Genomic DNA, 19,418 nt, shown 5'->3' with positions numbered 1-19,418 from the left:
GTATTATTAGTTAGTGCTATATTAATGTCAAGTTTCATCAAAATCCGTTCGACAGTTTTTTTCGTGAAAGAGGAAAAACGCATTATTTATAGTATTAAGTAGGGTTGATTAGTACTGTTTATACGATGCAACTGCACGAACGGATGAAAATCTATTAGGTAATTTATGTTTAGAGGGAAAGAATAAGAGGTTTCAAGAAATGTTGTATCGAAAAAGTAGGATTTATTTTGTAATTGCGCATTAATAAAATTCGCCAATCCACAAAAATAGATCAGATTACAAGTGTTACAACTTGTATCATTATCAAGGATTTATTTGTTTCAATGGCAAGTATTAGTGAGGTCGATGATCGATAAACAAGGCTCACAAATGTCGGTGATAAAATAAAGCACTATTTGTTGGCGTGAAATATAAAACAAACTGAAATATATTAATAGATAGCAAATAAATGTCATCACGATAAAAAAAACTGAATTCATAAACATCTCTTAATCCGACGAAAAAATACATATGAAATCATGACGAGGGTATCCCTCTTTATTGCGGTATCAAAGTTCGAGTTGTCCTAATACCAACTGCCGACGATCTCGAGTTGGCAGAGCGCATCTTCGAGCGATATTTTTAACTCATTGTACCACGGGCAGCCCAGCCCGCTGCTCTCCTGTCAGTTACCAGAAGTCTAGCGAAAGTGACGAGATACTCGCAAAGTCCGCCTGTGACTCCGCCAACACGTTCATCAGACCCGTCTAACACGAGGACTTATTGTGAACTCTCAAGTGTAGTGAACCTAAAGTTTCAATGCGAATACTAGTTTAAATCAGCAATGATTGCGCAATATAAAACGGTTTAATTCAAAAAGTAACTGTGCATTTTGTTGTGTGATAACACTTAATTGTAATAATGGCGTGCTGTGATTGCTGCATCGGAGTCCCTCCGATCCGACCTCCGATAAGCCTCAGCGAACAATCGGATGCCCTCAGAGTGAGTGATATAAACGTATAAACCTTCGCAGACGCAATAAAAGAAACAGCGTTCACAGAACAATTTAAATAACGAGACTTGCAATTAAGGATCGTTAATGAGTACATTATAATGAATAGAGTTGTTACGACATTATCTGCGTTTATATTGTGGAAATAAAATGAAGAAAAACGGTCTCAATGTTAACGGTAATGGTGATTAATAAGTTTGAACGGAGAACAAAAATTAAAACAAAACGGATGTTTGTAGTAAATTGTAAGATGTTTCTTGAAATAATGTAATATTTGTTAGGTGTGGGGTAAAATTGATATGTATCGCAGAGGTCGGGACATTGTTAGACGTTGCTCACGCGCCGACAGTTGGCAAAGCTTCGTAGCATTTAGATTCAGATCATTTAAAAGTCCCACCGGCGAAGATACATGGTGTTACAGCATAGAAATAGAAACAACATTTAACTTTAGATTAAATTAATCTAACTAATGCAAGCGTGTGGCGCAGTGCGGAAAACAGGACGCATGCGTGCAAGCAGTTGATAGGTAGTAGGTATTTCTCAACATAGGTCCTCTGATTGCTACAACCTAGCTTTAAAATAATGAAACTGAATATATTTCCTGAAAAAAGAAAAAAAACGGAACAAAATTAATTTTCGCTTCCGAATAATGTCATTAAAGAGTTTAGTTGCCGTTTTTCAAATGATTTCACACGAGTCCCCGTGAACACGTTCCATGTTTCAGAGAAATGTAGGTAATTTGTTATGACTCAGCTACTTATCGCTGTATTTTAGATACCTATGTGTAAAAGATTTTTCAAAATCAGTTTACAGAACAGCACCCTCAAACTTATGTTATCAGAAGAACTGGCTTAAAAGTTTTAAAGCTATACATTGCTTGTGTTTGTTAAGCTTTTTCAATGAGTATTATTTCAAAATTAGTAATAGCTTTCGGCTGTGTCATGCATAGTATTAGGTTTTCAATCATTTGGTAAAAATGTTAATGGATATCTGAAATGTATATCTCAATCGTTACCTACTATTGGCTTCGCAATGATTCATAACAGGAGCATTTTTGATCTTCCGTTTCTAAATCAGTGATCTATGAAACATGTTAATGTTTCTATCTTTCTATTCAGAATATAAAACTGTTTCGGTTTATGCGGTCACAGGTTTCCTGTTGAGTTATAGTTTTAAAATATTGTTTCAATTATGTAATTTCCATAAGAAAGAACATACCTACTCTAAAGTATTTAAACTTGATGACAGATTAACGAGCGAATCCTATAACTTTTAAGTAAATAGCAGCTATAAAAACATGGGACGTAAACACAGAAGTAATTCGTAAAGACTTTACATAAAACAGGCGACCTTACGATACAAATAGTTTTACTAATGTTCTAAATAAAATATGTAATAAATATAAAGGAAGCTGCGACTAAATGCTTTGATGTGTGGGTTATGGATAACCCATGGATCCACGCGGATCCCGTGGATCCACGCGGTATACGCATTATTATTTTTGTCAAAAACACTTAAGAGGCCTTTAAGTATCTAGATACAGGATATCCGCTATTGGATAGGCACTTCGCTTAGAAAAACAGCTGACAGTCTTTTCAAAAACATTGCGGTAAATATCTAAGGTTTTCTTATTTGAAATCTTTGGAAAATATACAGAGATTTGAATTCCAAAGTGATGTTAAAATTGCTTGTTAGTGAGTTTACGTAAAGGACAGTAATAAGGTATGAACAAAATATTATTATTGTGGGTGACAGCTGTGCTAGATTCCAGACAGAATCCCAGAAACATTGGGTTATACTAGAAGGTTATAGGAGATATGAAGGGGAAAAACTAGACCATTCATTTTTTTTACTTATAGATGCAACTTTTAGTAGTTCAGGTTTTTCATAATCTGTTTGTTAACAAAGCTTTCACGCTAAAATGGTTGTACCGCTTAAAATGAAATTATTCGCAACGATTGGTGGTGGTCCGAGGTGGAAAGTAATACCGTGGGGATGCAAGAGAAACCGCTGGAAAAACTAGTTTGTAAATAAAACCCATTCTTTAGGTTATGTAAACTAAGGTAGATACTCGAGTTAATTTATTGTTACGAGCTAGTATTATGAAATAAATAGATCCCCATTTATATATTACTATTGCACAAAGATGCATCGTGCCGGAGACATTACAATAATGGCTTGACGTTTACTACTCACGATATCAATGCATGTTTTGTTCCTATTTCAATGTTGTTACATCACAATCATTTATTCTTAGACTGTTTCTTAATACAAAAATTCTAAAAATAGTTTTGGAACATTTTATTAATTTGAAAAATATCTCAAAATATTCGCGCCTAGTGACAAAACATAAATATTTTTAATGAAGGGTCATTTGCTCGCTTGAGTACAATTTTGAACAGCATTTTTGGCAGACAAACCAAACGAGTCACGGGATGTATCGAAAATATTGAGGCGGACTATTGTTCTCACAAAATCGGTCTTGAGAACTGATACAATGACATTGAAAAATTGCTTAAAAAACAGGAATTTTACAAAAGTTCCTACCTATGTGCATTTACTCAGAAATGTATGATAGATGGTATTGTTTCAATGAAAAATGAATTCGAAAATGTAAACACGAACTCGAAAATAAGCGAATTTATTTCAGTTTTTATGCAAGTTTGACCTTGCTTTGAATATCCATCAAATCAGCTGACTTTTCCAGAAAATTCAATATCTTTTTCAAAACCTTTCAAAGGTGTTTATCTTGTCATTCAACAATAATAAACGATAAATCAAGCAACTGCCTATTATTATACAATGTTCATAAGCAAGATATGCACGAACGTCATATTACCACGTTCATCTCAACATTCCATTCATGTTTCGTAAATATCAATGGCGATATTATTAACTCCGTTCATTTATCAACTCTAGAAAATTTCAACACTATTTTCAGTGCGTAGGAGTCGAAACCTCTACTATGAATGCACCCCACACATCCTTTAAATATAAAGTAAGTTTTGAGACAAATTGAGCTTATTTATTACTCAGAAAATGTCACATAGGATCAGTATTCAACGAAGAGAATTTGCAAAAAAATACGTATTTATTTAAAACTGACGCGGTCTACGATATCTGTTTTAACATACTATAATAAAGAAAAAAAAGAAACGGCAAATAAAGAACGAAACATTTTAATCTACTTGAAATAATAGGGGATAGGTTGTCGGTATCAATTTAGCATACCATTTATTATTCGGATATCTTCAAATGAAATAATAAAACAATGTTCAGGAATTTTGTTTACCAGCAAAGCTCGCTGTTAATTTAACTTGGCTTTGTGAAAATTCTTTTTATAAAACAGAAAACAAACGAAATAATATTAAATGTTGTATTCAACAAAAAGATGGTATCAAAGGTTTACCAAAAATCCATTTGTAAGGTCTGATCCTGAGCACTGTGATTGCTTAATGTTTATAAATTATTTTTTCGTTTCCTGCGGTTTCACCTACGGATAAACCATTTTCTGCAACCGGGTTAAAAGTAGCTTATATCCTTTCTCAGGCTTTATTTAAATCCATTCGGTCGTTTTGGTGTGAAGGCCCGATAGACGGAGGAGCTTTGGCATTTATAATATTAGTAAAGATGATAGGTATCTATTAAGAAATACATAATAAGTAAGTGCATTTAATGAAAGGATCGTTTACCAATTTGCATTGAGCCTCTTCACGTGAAGCTTCGACCACGTCATCGCATTTCACAACACGCTACAGACAATGTATTGTAGTACTATTTGTAATTTATTTATTACATTGTTTACAACGCCGTCAATATTAAATGTAAACAAACTATTCACTGATGCATCGCTTATTGATATTGTTTCTGTCGGTTGATCATTAGTTACTAATTATACTGTTACTTATAGTACCAAGAAAGGCGTTAGCTCGTGACATGCTTGATAGTCAGCCAAATTTTTCTATCGCTTGTAATTGCTACTGAGTGACAATGTCGCTGATTGATCATTATTCTTCAGCTGTTCTTGAAATCTGGGAAACTTAAAATAAAAACCTATGACCATAGTTACGTAAGACCGCATGACTGAGAAAGTCTCTCGACCTATTTGGCAATTTTCTTTAGGAATGTCCTCCTACCTCTTTACCAAAGGCATCAGTGCAAAGCTAAGGTAGGCTTAGTTTAGGTACGTTATTTTTTTATTTGTAATATAATTTTGTACATAAGTAATGATTACCATAGCGGTTAGAAACACAAATGTACCTACAGCGTAATGTTCGTAAATCACGAATTCCAACATCAAAATTATGTATCGAATAAAGAATGAAAGCATTAAAATGCCATTGCCTAGGCAAACAAGAAGTTGTATGTATGTAATAAAGGCCAAATATGTACGCTCGATATAACTGTTTACCTTTGAAAATAAAACGAAAGCATAAAGCAAAGCGCTGCGGTACTTATGACAGTCAATATATCGATTGTTTGTGAAACCTCGATTCTTTCTACTGAATTATTAGGTAGGTGAAGCTCTAAGTGCTCGTTCACACACACTGAACCATGAACTAGAATATGGATTTGTTACAGTTTTACTTTCGTGAATCTACAAACAATAACATTTAGCACTTACTACTTTGCACCAAATGACATACTTTGCTATGTGAATGTAAATTTGTAGATAAATATAACTGAGTCAAACATGAATAGTTATGCTTTACAATCGTGCCATCGATGTGAAGGTAGAAACGTTTTGAAAGTTAAACTAGACTATGTACAGACAGACTATCGATATTCAATTTAAAATTATGACTTTTATAGATACGGTTAATGTAGAAATTATTTATGAAACACTAAATGATTGACTCAGTGATGCATAACAAAACTGCTGTAGTCTGAAATGAGAAATTATGAAAGTATACCAATTACGTGAAAAATATTACAATTTATCTGTGAGGTAATTTAAATATTAACAGTGATTTGTAGACATACTAAAACTGATTTCTCGGTTACATGTTCTGATCTGACTATTACTTTACGCCATCTGCCTCAAAGTGAACCTAAAATGAATCTCGTGAATATTCAAAATTATCCGTCAGTATCCACTCCCCTTTATTTACGTCCGGTTCAGTTTAGTGCTCTAAAACGTAGTGTTAATAACTATTTCACTAGAACTAACGATTAACGCGGAAATGAGTGCCAGGTAAACGTGTCGACAATGTCAACTATTTCGGAGACATCATAATTCTATTTGCCAAGAGAACTCGGGTAGTGGCCCGTCACGCCCTCCTCAGGGCTTTCCTATGATATTTATAGAATTTTATTGCGTCACGTATATTTTCACGCCCAAGTCCGACTGACAATGTCAAGTTGAACCTGTTACGAAGAGGATATTTAGTAGAAATTAAACGTAAATTGTTTAATTTTATTTGTTTAATGGATGTGCAAAATGTAGAATCATTTAAAAATTGGGTCTTCTAAACTACATTTAATAGAACCATGACGCGCTAAATGGAAACAAGCCTGTATGCATTTCCTACTTCAAAGCTCAAAAAAGCGTAAATAAAATGTAGATCTTACAATCTTGTAGCACAAATATTTTTTTCGCGTTCCGCAATTGAGTCTTCAACGTAGAATTACGACAACTCTTATATCTAAAATTGTCATCATACGAGTCTGAACTGAGAATAGCGTGGACGAGTGTTGTGTGTGTCATGTCTTTTTGTTATAAATAAAGCGTTCACAAAACCACCACATTTTTCAGTTGGCATCGCGTGACCAATTTCCTATTGACCTTGCTATACTAAATTCAAGATCAGGTTTATGCTTGATATTTCACACATTTTGTTTTTCATAATTTTCGTTTAATGGGTTGACATCCGTCTTGGGTTTCTCAGTCTCTTAGAAATCATCATTTTCTGGAACGTTTCCTGTTGTAGATTTATAAACAGATTGCGCTAATCGAGGATTTTCCGCCCGAGGACTTTCTCAACGACTTTGTTTTTGAATAACAGAAATGTTGTGTCTACAACTTATTCCAGTATTAGCAATAATCTTTCCGCTTTTTGCTTCTCGTAAACAGAGAGTAAACTTTACAATGTTAGAACATTTTCATTTAATTTCATTCCTGGATTTGGTTCTGTCTTTCTTTAGAATTTTTCTCATCAATTATAAATCCGAAATGTACTTCTATACGAGCTCAAGTCACAAAGACATCTAACGAATCGTAAAAATTCTCAGTAATTTGATAAAAAGCAAGGCATTATACTATAACAACCTACCTTTTTAGGCAAAAAGCCTTCAAAAATGTGTACCGTTCATTGCCTTAATGACATAACATTTTATGGTTCGCTGATTCTATCGCCAAATTGTTGTTTTTTTCTTCAAGTGTCTTTGACCCGTTCATCGTTCCATTTATCATTGTGCAAACTGTAATAATAATTTACCGTAACGTGTAAGAGTGCTCCACGCTCCGAGTCAAGATTCGGAGTTAGTGGGCCAACTATGTCATTAGGTTAACGGAGAGGCGTTTGCATAGGATTTTAGCTTAACATTCCTAGTTGTTTACTGTGGTTTGGTTACTTAGTGCATCTAAAAGGTGTTTTATGATAGGTAGCATTATGACTAGCTGTTTCACGCGGTTTAGTCTTTGTGCTGAGGGAATTTTTACTTCTCGCACTCTGATCGGTATAGGCCGTCTTTAGGTACCGGTGTATTTTGTACCAAATCAAACAAAGTCACATTTGCCTTTGTCAAACGAAGTTAGGATAACAAAGTAACATTTGATTCCATTTCAACTCAATTGAAAGTCAAGTTTGTATTGCATTAAAAATTCCTGAACCATGAAGTCACATATGAAATTGTTTGTTTAAATATGTCTTTCTCATTAGCCATTACTGGGTCGACGTAATAATCCGATGAGTTCGAGTTTGTTAATAAGATTACAGCTGATTAGTTACCCGTGCGTTGCAAGGATTCAGTGCGATGACACCGAACATGTTCACTCGGTTAATTATGAAATCATTAGGTTTACTTATTGTGTCATATTAATTTAAAGAAATATTTTTGTACCTAACTAGGTACTTATGAAATTAGCCGTAGGTAATGCAAGTGCTGTCATTATTGTGACTGTTACTCTTAATAGTACACTACCGTATTTTTACATGTTGCCTTATCTTTTTTTGCAGGGGCCTGAAATGGTTCGTGTATCAAAGTTCTACAAAGAAGCGAAAAATGGTCGATTTCTTCGCTACCTACACGAAGACACACGCACACTTTATGAAACCTTCCGACGGGGCGTCAAAGAATCAAGTAAGTAACGTGTTTCACATAATTTCCTTACACTAAGGTTCTTTATTTACAGAATTCCTTTCGACGAATCAAGATTCTCGTTCCATTTAGATAGTTGCAACTTGTTTGCGCTATTTCTATATCTACTTATGCACATTTACATTTATCCAATTGCCTGCTCTCACAACAGAGTACTACGCATACAATTGCAGAAGGGAGTGCCTCAAGGCGCCGTTCTAAGACCCACCTCATTTCCCTCCACATTTCCGCTCGTTAACGATAAATGCGATAATACCCCACTATTACAAAATATTGTTAACATCATTCACAAACTGGTTTACAGGATACAGTTAAACGTAATTTGTGCCACTATACACGGTCCTTTGTACTTATCGGCCCAATAAAAATAAAACATAGGAAAAATGGAGCGGGTTTATATTGTATGGAATATTCCGCCACTTAACTGCTAGCCGAGTTGAGACAGCTTTATGAGATTGAAGACATGATAAATGATGACTATAATAAATACCTACAATGTTAAATGACAATGCGTTAATCTCATTGCAGATAATGGCAACTGCCTCGGTTGGCGCGAGGGACCAAATAAGCCATATGTGTGGCAGACCTACAATGAGACTCTGCTGCGAGCGAAAAACTTCGGCTCGGGTCTCATTTGCCAAGGGCTTGTCCCTGGCCAAAACACATTTGTGGGTAAGTTTCTTAACAACTTCCAAGAATGATGTAATGGATTTTCCTTATATTAAAACATGTTTCGTGTTTCCAGGTATATATTCACAGAACTGCCCTGAATGGATAATGACAGAACAAGCTGCCTACTGTTATTCAATGGTCATTGTTCCACTGTATGATACTCTCGGAGCGAATGCATGTGCCTTCATTGTAAATCAAAGTATGTATCGGTAGCTTTTGTAAAACCTATAATTAAACCTCTTATTATTCTTCTGTAATTATACAGTTTATTTAAGTTATAATTAAACTGAAAACAGAATATTAACTTTTGTACATACGTAAAGCTATAACGTCTACGGAATTTCCTTACATTCCTTTTACGTCTAGACATTGGAATCGAATTCCTATTCACCCTGTTTCTCAGAAAGCTATTAGAAAAAAGAAACAAACAAAAGATTCGAGATATGTCCTAGATTGGTATCAAACTATTTCCTTTGTTCTTTCCAGCCGAAATGACTGTAGTTATTTGTGAAGACGACAAAAAAGCTAATTTGCTCCTCGACCAGTCGCCGAGATGTTTAAGGAAGCTGATCACCATTAAGGAGGTCTCGCCATCCACGCATCAAAGAGCGAGAAGCCGAGGCGTTGAAATTCTTAAGTTCAGCGATGTTGAAATTCAAGGGGCCCAAAAGGACCACCCTTGTCTCGTAAGTATTTCATTATTTCGGATTTTGTGAAGGATACTTCGCACTAATTGCAATGCGAAAGCAGTTTTTTATGTCTGAATTCATATTTCGAATTTTACGAGCTCGTTAAATAAGGTTGTTATATCCGAGCCAGGATAATAGAACATTCTGCAATTTTACTAAAACGGAATATATTTTTCTTTCAGCCACCAAAACCAGAAAGTCTATGTACGATCTGCTACACATCAGGAACCACGGGGATGCCCAAAGGCGTGATGTTGACGCACGAGAACGTAGTCGCGTCCATGTGCAGCGTCATCATGCAACTCGGCGAGCATCGGCCCATGAAGCATGACGTCATGATCTCCTTCCTACCCCTCGCACATATGCTGGAGCGGTGCTGCGAGGTACGTTCCAACAACCCACAACGAACAAAAGTGAATCCAGATCTATTTCTGTACACACAAATACCGCCCTCTATACTGATCTAATTGTGTAATCATAGATGTCATCATTCTGCAATTAAATTATCAGTGAGCTTGCCAAGTACAATGATAATAATCATGTACAGTGCCCTCAATAATACACACGTCACTCACGCATACTTTGTATTTCCAGAATGCTCTCTACATGGTAGGAGGAGCCGTTGGTTTCTACAGCGGCGACATTCGACGGTTAGGTGATGATTTGACTGCATTGAAACCCACCATGATGCCTGCAGTACCACGACTGCTGAACAGGCTCTATGATAAAGCCCAAAATGAAATTTCCAACTCCAAAATTAAGAAGCTGCTGTTCAATATGGCGTTATCGGCCAAGGAGTCTGAACTGAAGAGGTAAAAACACAAATCATTTAGTATTGCATAGACACCATATTGGATCATGACATGAGGTAGGTTAAATCCCCTTTTAAAAAGACCAGCAATGCACTTGTGACTAATCCAGTGTTGCGGGTTAGTTGTATGTTATACCAATCTTCAACAAATGAAGTCTTTGCCAAGATCCATTGGTTTAAATCCATGTTTGGTTATTCCAGGGGTATAGTGCGCAGTGACTCTGTGTGGGACAAGCTGGTGTTCCGCAAGGTGCGCGAGGGCATGGGCGGGCGCCTGCGCATCATGGTGGTGGGGTCGGCGCCGCTCGCCGGCAACGTGCTCACCTTCGCACGATGCGCGCTTGGCTGTTTGGTCAGTATCTACTACTATTTCTTCTTACTATATTTCGTCTTTGATTTGGATTTCTAATTTCATTCCTGTTCCAAGTGATTGCTTTGGGTCTAGTACGCCTTAGGAATTTAAATCCTTGCCAAATATTTGTCAGTAGCCGGTGAAGTAATTTTTATATCGTGTGAGAACTTCTTGACACGCAGTCTTTTAAAAGTCTCTTCCTTCTTAGGGCTTTCTGCTTCTGCTAATTTCTCTCAAAGTATACTTCGAATAGTTCAAAACAACTATGATAGAAAATATTTGTAGCTATTTTCACAATCATGAGTATCTATATTGTATTAGTAGGGTGTCGCTAACAATTTATAAGTACGCTGGAAAGTTGCAGTCATATTCAGCATCATTATGCCTGCACTCATGTTCGTTAATATTAGTACCGCGTACCTATGACAGGTTACTAATGAGTGCATTTAAACAGCTTCCATTAAACCTACTACTACTTGGCAATAAGCCGGCACTACGTGGATAAAGAAGGTTCACGAATGTTCAAAACGCTTACTCGAATTTGGCTTACATCACCACAGAATACTCTCGATTATGCGTGATAATTTAAAAGTGCGTTAGGTTTCTAGAATAAAAATAGTTTGTCACTAAAACAATACTATTAAATTTAGAGCACTTCATTATCGTCTGAGCGGTTGAGAGAGAATTCTAACATAGTAGACATGAATTATATCTTCGTGCATATCTTAAATACTATCCAGCCGTATGGAATACCGCCAACAGTCCTCACAGCTATTTCGAGAGCGGTTTTGCTCTTATTTTATATCATAACATTTTGATAGCCGCAGGGCAAAATAATATCAATGTGCTCACAAGTTTGTTATTCAGGCGGTCGTACTATACCGAAGCTGTTTATTTTCTATTCACAAATATTATGTTCACTTCATCAGTTTCTATTAATGCTAGACTCAAAACTGTTCTTACACTATATCTATCTAGAACATCTGAGTCTTTTTAAAAGTTTCATTGACATCTATTGTTGTTATATGAATCACCATGAGAGGCGTTTCTTGATTTGGTATAATAACTACGCCTACTGCAATGTGAATGACCGTTCAGTTTCAGGTTGCTGCAAATCTTTTGTTTCTTTAAATGAAGTAAATTAATTTAAACGGGCTTTGTTACTTTGTAACGGAATGATTTACGTCATAATTTTTATGCTGATCTTGACATTCACAACCTTAATAAAAATGTACATTTGAGTGCTTTTTATTGTTCTAGGAGCTCGTTCTTTTCATTGTAATCAAGATCATAAAACCGTTGCAAGGAAATAATTTATATCAGATTTAGACTGTGATTGTCGCTTTTCATATCTCCAGTGTCTTAAGTACTTTATCCACTTCGATTTATAGGTACTTAAAGTTGAGTGTTTGTCTTCATTTATAAGAGCACAAATAATTTTATTGATCCTTGTTTGTTTTACGATTAGATGAGTACTTTGTCGTTTGACTCATTAAACACTTGATCATCAGTACGTATTATAGACTTTTGACAATTCTGTTTGGATCTTCCTCAGATTGTGGAAGGCTACGGACAGACGGAGTGCACGGCGCCAGTAACCCTCACAGTTCAGGGCGACCACGTGCCTGAACATGTCGGACCTCCCGTCGCTTGTTGCAAAGTGAAGGTAAGAATCATCAGGTATTTACTTATTGTCAAGAAAACAAAGGAAGTATAAATTAATCTTAATTTCCAAAAACTGAGCTGAGAATAATGGAAATTTAAAATTATGAAGTGTGTTTTGAAGAGTCGTAAAATTTATGACGTTCTGAGAGTCTTAAAAATAGATCTTCAATGCTGCTCAGATAACAATAACCCTGTTTATTAGAGTCGAATTTAATATCGAACATTCGACTCATTCACTTGATTCGCCGGTCAGATATATTGAACACCTCAGATATCGGCACCTGCCAAAACATATGAGTCAACTTCTTGACAAACAACCATTAAATTCAGGATTCAGTTCAGTAAGGGGCAACGGGAAATTTAGCTGTTTACTCTGAGTATCATTGGTTACGACTTATTTATATGCCTTTGAGCAGTCCAAGGTACTTCTTTAAATCATCGTATTGAAAATATCTGGAAAGTTACTGCCGCATGTATCGACCTTCGCGTCTTATGATTAATGGGATGACAGCCATATTTATTTCTAGCATAAATTGTAATCTGTATATCTTCGCGACGAGTTATTACTGTGCTTTAAAAATCATATTTCCTTGGCTGATTTATTGCGCATTAGTTGGTATTAAATCTGTTATTTCATCAAACATTTAATACGATCCATCAACATTTTATGGGAGATTTAATAGAAAAATAAACTTCGTAAATTGGGATGGTATTTAATTTCATATTGATGACAGAAAATCTAACCAAGGAAGATTTTATAGTTTTAGCTTGCAATGCTCATAGTCATAACACCTCTATTGGACCCTTTGTTTAATGTTAAAATGCTATTTAGTTTTATAGTGCCTACTACTAAAGATTCTTTGGGTACTTATGGTAGTTTAGCTACTTCTAAAGGTGACATGACACGGGTTGACATGTGAATGCACTGGCTAGAATCATAAGTAATCATATTGTAATTTTTTTATTGAACGTCGATTCTAAAAATAACAGATCTTTTAGGTCCAGAATGTGACATCTCAAATGACAGAGAATTATGCTACGTATTACTATTCAAACATTCTATATAAACTATTCAAATTCCAGTACCGAAAGAGGGTGCTACTTTTTATCGTAATCTCTAGTACATTACAACATCTATCCTAGTTGTGTCCTGTTTCAAGCATATTGTCTCCAATTTAATTTTTATTCTGAATAATGTTAGCATGTGTGCTTCTTTCTTTACAGTTAGTGGACGTGCCCGAAATGGAGTACTACGCATCGCAAGGCCAAGGCGAGGTGTGTGTACAAGGCGCCAACGTTTTCAAGGGTTACTTCAAGGAGCCTGAGAAGACCAGAGAGGTCATTGACCAGGATGGTTGGCACCATACGGGAGATGTTGGCAAGTGGTTGCCGGTAAGTTCCTACATCGATTTATTTTCTTAAAAATATTATAGATAACTAAAGTAAGGAAAAGTAGTAAAGAAAGTAAGGATTGATTAATATGTTACCGAGTCAAATAAAAGTGTAAAAATGTTGGTTTGCTTTGAAAGCAGGTGACTCAATTAATTTCATTTACTACATCTACTAAATACACAGTTATCATACAATATTGCTTTAATGTCATTGTTCGAGCACATTTTATAATATTAGTCTGATTTTCTTCTTTTATTTTTGCTTTGACAATTAATCCTAAAATATTTTGCTTTCTGTTTGCAGAACGGCACTCTAAAAATCATCGACAGGAGAAAACACATCTTCAAACTGTCACAAGGCGAATACATAGTTCCTGAAAAAATTGAGAACATTTATATTAGGAGTCAGTACGTTGAACAAGTCTTCGTACATGGCGAGTCTCTTAAGGTAAGCAAAAGGTTTTTTTTATATATTAATTCCTAGAAAAAGAAAAACCATTTCCTGTTTTGAATAGAATTCTGATTGATTGTCATGTCTACCGTCTCATTTAAAGATTTGAGCAACGATGTTTTTGACATCCAAAATTATTGCCAAGACTTACATATGTTAAATTGCAATATTTTTTACATCGAACGAAACCAGTGTTTTACATGGAGCGATTGCTTATCTGACCTCCTGAATCTAGTTAGGACAGCCCGACACCCCTGAACAAGACTTTCTGGTTTCTTACTACTCGTAACTACTCCCAAAGATTCTAATGATATTTGATTTCTAATTTAAATGATACAAGCTTCCTCATTCTAAAAAATTACTTTCTTTCCAGTCGTGTGTAGTAGCAGTGGTAGTGCCGGACGTGGACGTGGTGAAGTGCTGGGCGCTGGAGAACGGCATCAAGGGCACCTTCTCCGCGCTCTGCGAGGACGCGCGCGTCAAGAAGATCATCCTAGAAGACATGCTGCAGTGGGGACGGAATGCCGGACTTAAGACTTTTGAACAGGTGAGGTTTTGGGATTCTACCAGACTAACCATTTTACGGTTTCACCCGCGTCCCGTGGGAACAACTGCCCTTACCAGGATAAAATATAGCCTATGACACTCAGGTACATTGTAGCTATCCATTAGTGAAACAATTTTGGAAATCTAACCAGCGCGGTTCCAAAGATTACCCTCTACATATGTACAAACTTACACATTTTACCTCTTGATAATATTAGTAGGTATAGATTGACCTTTCGTTATTGTTAATTTAGTTATGTCTAGGAAATAGCATCCGAGGCTAGGATTTCTTAACTTATCATCATAAAGCTGTAAAGATGCACAAGCTACCACGCATACATCTTAGCCTAGAGAGTTCTCAATATTATGTTTTTATGAAAGACTGTTTTGGGATTCTAGAATATGTTCAGGATTCATTGAATATTCTAGAAGGTAAAAAAAAATATGGAACCATCCAAATCGCATATAAGCTGGACCGAAGCAAATAAGTTTTAAGCAACCCAGGGTTTATGTACAAAGATATTCATTGATTAAATAAATTACACATTATGTACTTTATTAATATCATGTGCCAGAGCTTTATCATACTGAAATACGTACGTCATCGGCTGTACGATACTAATCTTGTTTTCAACAGTACTATCTCAGATTATCTTAACTTTATTTTAGTAACACGATAAGCCACAATCGATGGCTAACATTGTGTAACATTCGTCAAAAAGACATCGTGCGACATTGAATTTATTTATAAATCCAGGAAATCTTTTCATTAATAATCCAGTCATTCTTAGTACTTAAACATACACGATTAAATATGATATCTAAAAATTATAATTATCAGAACTGTCCAAGGATTTTGCAGTGCAAAGGCATTGCACGTGTCCAGATTAGGATGTGGCTTGCCATGCTTTAGATAAACTGAACTTTTACTATGTGGTTATCATGTATAAAAAATAATATAAATATTGGTTTGCCTTGAACATTTTGGGAATTCAGGTTACCAAATCACCTAACCAAAGCTTATTCTGGGAAGTTTAAAACCAAAAATTCAGTCTTCCGTCTTTTGGATGACCGCAACCTGGTTTAAATTCTTTTGGTTTTAGAGAGTTTATATGGAGGAGCAATGCAAACAGCATCAAAGTTCATAATGAAGACGAAACAATAATAGAACAAAATATGATAGAAATTCTACTTGTATCAAAAACGTAATTATAACAGTGTATCCTTTCTTTGTCAGGTCAAGGACATCTACCTACATCCCGATCCCTTCTCAGTGCAAAACGGCCTCCTAACGCCGACCATGAAGGCGAAACGACCAGAAATAAGGAGTTACTTCAAACCGCAGATAGAGGACATGTACAAACAGCTCGAATAACAGCGTCACGCCCTTTGTGTAAGGAACACGTTCAGATGATGAACGAAACCTTTTTGCGTGACTGTACTCTGATGTGACTGAGGATTTGGGACTTCATTGCTTTGATAAGTTTAAGGAAGAAGGTGCTTTGAACTTAGAAGGTATGGCGATGTGGCGTTTAGTAACATCTTGACTTCAATTTTTTTTATGAAGAATACAGGATTTAGGTTTACCAGTTGCGATATTACTGAAAATTAACTCATAAGATCACTAGTGAGCAACAACGATAATAATAGAAAAGTTATGAATCATTTTTACAAACACAGTTTATTAAACCATCAGAACTGCAAAGAATGTTAACGCATTTTCTAATGTGCTCGTTCGCTTTTACTTCCACATTGGATTGCGGCCAAGTTCAATAACAAGTAAAAAAACAACAATGAGTTATGAGGTGAAGGAAGTTGGTATAGGTCCAAACACAATACATCGGCAGCCGTGCCAATTAGCGCATTCGATGACGCAAATACTTTTCAACTCGATTGTGTGGTGTGACGTGAATCGATTTTAAAACGATCCGAGATTGTAAAATTTTACTACACTTTTGATGTTACATCAATCTTTACTTAAACCTTCTTTCAACGTCAACAGTTAAAATCTTGTTTGTTTTCTTGGTTCACCCCAAGGTTTAAAACGCACTATTTCATTTTTATCGACTGCAATAACTCAAGAAAGAGTTTGTTTCACTACAATCTGTTTAAAATTCCTAACATTGGATCAACCAGTCAAACGTCCATTTTAGATTCTGAACCGTCTTTGTTTTTAATCTCGTTTATAATTTCCAGTTCTAGTTGGACAAGTGGTAAACCTAGATCCTAAATGACGTCAATGAGAAACCGATAAAAAATGGTCACATCAAGAAGTTCTATAGCAATGTTAGTCACACCAGTTCTACCTATTGAAGCAATGAAGTCACAATTGTCATGTACAAAGTCACATGGTTTTTATATAGCATCCTATCACAGTACAATGTGTTCGCTATAATTTTAGTCATTTCACTTCGCTAAAGCTAAAATATACACTGTGCTAAATTCAACAATACTGTTTGATTTCACGCGATTTTATAATGAAAGTACTCTTTGAAAATACTTTAAATTATTAACTGTAGAATTGACTTTGTATATAATCAAATTGAATAGTAAGTAGGGAAATGTTTTGAGCTGGTTAGGTGAATAGATGAAAAGCTATACGGGATTTTGGGTATTTCGGATGACGTTTACGGATTACATAAAAAAAGGAAAAAATTGTTCGTACGTCAGTCCGGATTGCCCCGTCCCGTAAAACACGCGCGTTATTGGTATGGCAATCAAATTAATGAGAACTTCAGTTCTCTGAGCAGTCAATTAAGATATTTTCAAGTAACACCTATTGGGGTAGCTTGCATCTTATACTTTCAAGTAACTTGTATATTTTTCATCGTCATCCTCTCGATAAGAGATGTTGCGAGTGAAATAGCAATTTATACGGTATTCGATCTTGATAATCGATACTAAAATGCTGACAATTACAATGATGACTTGACTTGATACTTGTAAAAATAAATTTTAATTTATCCAGTATTTTTATTTTCCAAAGTGGACATTAACATCAATGTGAGCCCTTGAATATTACTTATAACGGAATTGCCTGATGCAAACATTTTATGGTAATCACTTCAAGGATATTTCACTTTTATAGGAAATATTGTAAACAATAAATAGAATTAGGTAAAATTGTAAGCAATATGATTTACTTTACAATTGTACTTAGACACGAGACGGTAGGAGTATGAGGCAACGTTAGAAAAAACTGACATGATTAGCATATGAAATAATTGTTGTTTTATATTGCGTGTCTGCTATGAGATTAAAGGCAAATGTTTAAACTCACATATGCCAATAAAACTTATGCCGATATTCGAGGCTAATGAAATTGAAATAAGCCAAGAGATCCAAGAAGCCTTGCAGCAAGATTTGGCTATTCTGAATTTTAAATAGGATATTTTACTGTACATTTATTCAAAGTCATTGGAATGGTAATCAATTATTGTATGCAAGACAATAAAATATTATATAGACTCCACAGTGTGAAAACCCTATTAGGAACATTCATTTCAAGACATGCTTTTTTACACTAATTGAATTTACTTGTCAAATATCCTATTTAGAAAATTGATCACATCGTGTACTATAGTGAACCCGTATAACTTTCGGTACAATCAGGTAGTATTGTAAGAAAATACACGTACTTTTATACCGTGCCTTCGACCGATGTTTTAATCTTGCGAGATGCTATTTCTGTTACTTGCTAAGTTCTTTTTTTATTATTTTGTCTAACTTTTGTGTGCAGAGTTGCTTTCATGTTGGGGCTACACTGAATCAAAGCAGGCTAAACATGACTTGTGACGTCATCGGTATACAGTCCTATGTTAGTGTAACTTCAACATCTGAGGGGTGAATCTCCGTTTATGTTGTGAATGATAGTGAGTTTTACACGAAGAAAATAGTATAAAAGTAATACTTAATCCTAGGTCAAAGTATCGCACCGCGTAGTGTATAATTTTATAATTCTAGAGCGCAATATTAATAAGTTGATATGCTTTGAGCGAACGTTACGGTTTCATGTTGTTCAAACCAAAATTTTGTTGTTATTGGTGCAAGTTGTACTACGATAATTTATTTTTAAATAAAATTTTCAAAAACTGAGGATCGTTTATTTTTATTATTTTATTTTTTCCTTAAATTAATAGAATTATATATTTTGCCTATTGCAGAATACAAGATTTTATCAGAGTGGCCAGTCAGCTTGTTTTACTTTCACAGACAAAGGCCGACTTGATTTTGTAATCCAAAATTTATCGGATATAATTAATTGTTCGTACACTTGATGATAATTCTTTCACTATCATAGTCGTATAAGTGACAATCGATTTTAATTTTGTATCATACGATCTTAAGTTAATCGATCCTAAGTTGCAACGCTTAGCGCGGTTGGCCGAAGGATGGAGGACCATCTATATGTCATTCGAACACTACCTCACTTCAAAATTATTTTTTTGAACATGTTTGCCTTTTCAATTGTTACGGGTAGTCAGAAGCCAGAAAGACTGACAATCGGTGCATCTGAACAATCTACTTTTA

General features: G+C 35.3%; 1 protein-coding gene across 6 annotated transcripts in view; it reads left to right on the top strand.

Moving 5' to 3' along the window:
- LOC110376104 (long-chain-fatty-acid--CoA ligase 5) overlaps positions 1 to 18,984 on the top strand; it is a 51,120-nt gene extending 32,136 nt beyond the window's left edge. For 5 of the 6 annotated variants that reach the window (XM_021334457.3, XM_021334454.3, XM_021334455.3 and 2 more), the window contains 12 exons: positions 8,170 to 8,293; positions 8,840 to 8,983; positions 9,057 to 9,182; positions 9,470 to 9,669; positions 9,855 to 10,055; positions 10,267 to 10,484; positions 10,685 to 10,835; positions 12,391 to 12,501; positions 13,725 to 13,892; positions 14,196 to 14,339; positions 14,716 to 14,889; positions 16,126 to 18,984. In XM_021334457.3, the coding sequence (XP_021190132.1) occupies positions 8,170 to 8,293; positions 8,840 to 8,983; positions 9,057 to 9,182; positions 9,470 to 9,669; positions 9,855 to 10,055; positions 10,267 to 10,484; positions 10,685 to 10,835; positions 12,391 to 12,501; positions 13,725 to 13,892; positions 14,196 to 14,339; positions 14,716 to 14,889; positions 16,126 to 16,263 (1,899 nt within the window). In that variant the 3' untranslated portion in view covers positions 16,264 to 18,984. Of the gene's footprint in view, positions 1 to 570; positions 982 to 8,169; positions 8,294 to 8,839; positions 8,984 to 9,056; positions 9,183 to 9,469; positions 9,670 to 9,854; positions 10,056 to 10,266; positions 10,485 to 10,684; positions 10,836 to 12,390; positions 12,502 to 13,724; positions 13,893 to 14,195; positions 14,340 to 14,715; positions 14,890 to 16,125 lie in introns of those variants that run through there. The other variant, XM_021334458.3, reaches the window with a different exon arrangement.
- Positions 18,985 to 19,418: the final 434 nt, after the last annotated feature.

The sequence above is a fragment of the Helicoverpa armigera genome, chromosome 18, assembly GCF_030705265.1.
Source record: "Helicoverpa armigera isolate CAAS_96S chromosome 18, ASM3070526v1, whole genome shotgun sequence".
Taxonomy (NCBI): Eukaryota; Metazoa; Arthropoda; class Insecta; order Lepidoptera; family Noctuidae; genus Helicoverpa; species Helicoverpa armigera.
Note: the sequence above shows the minus strand (reverse complement) of the source record. Positions and strands in the feature narration are given on the sequence as shown.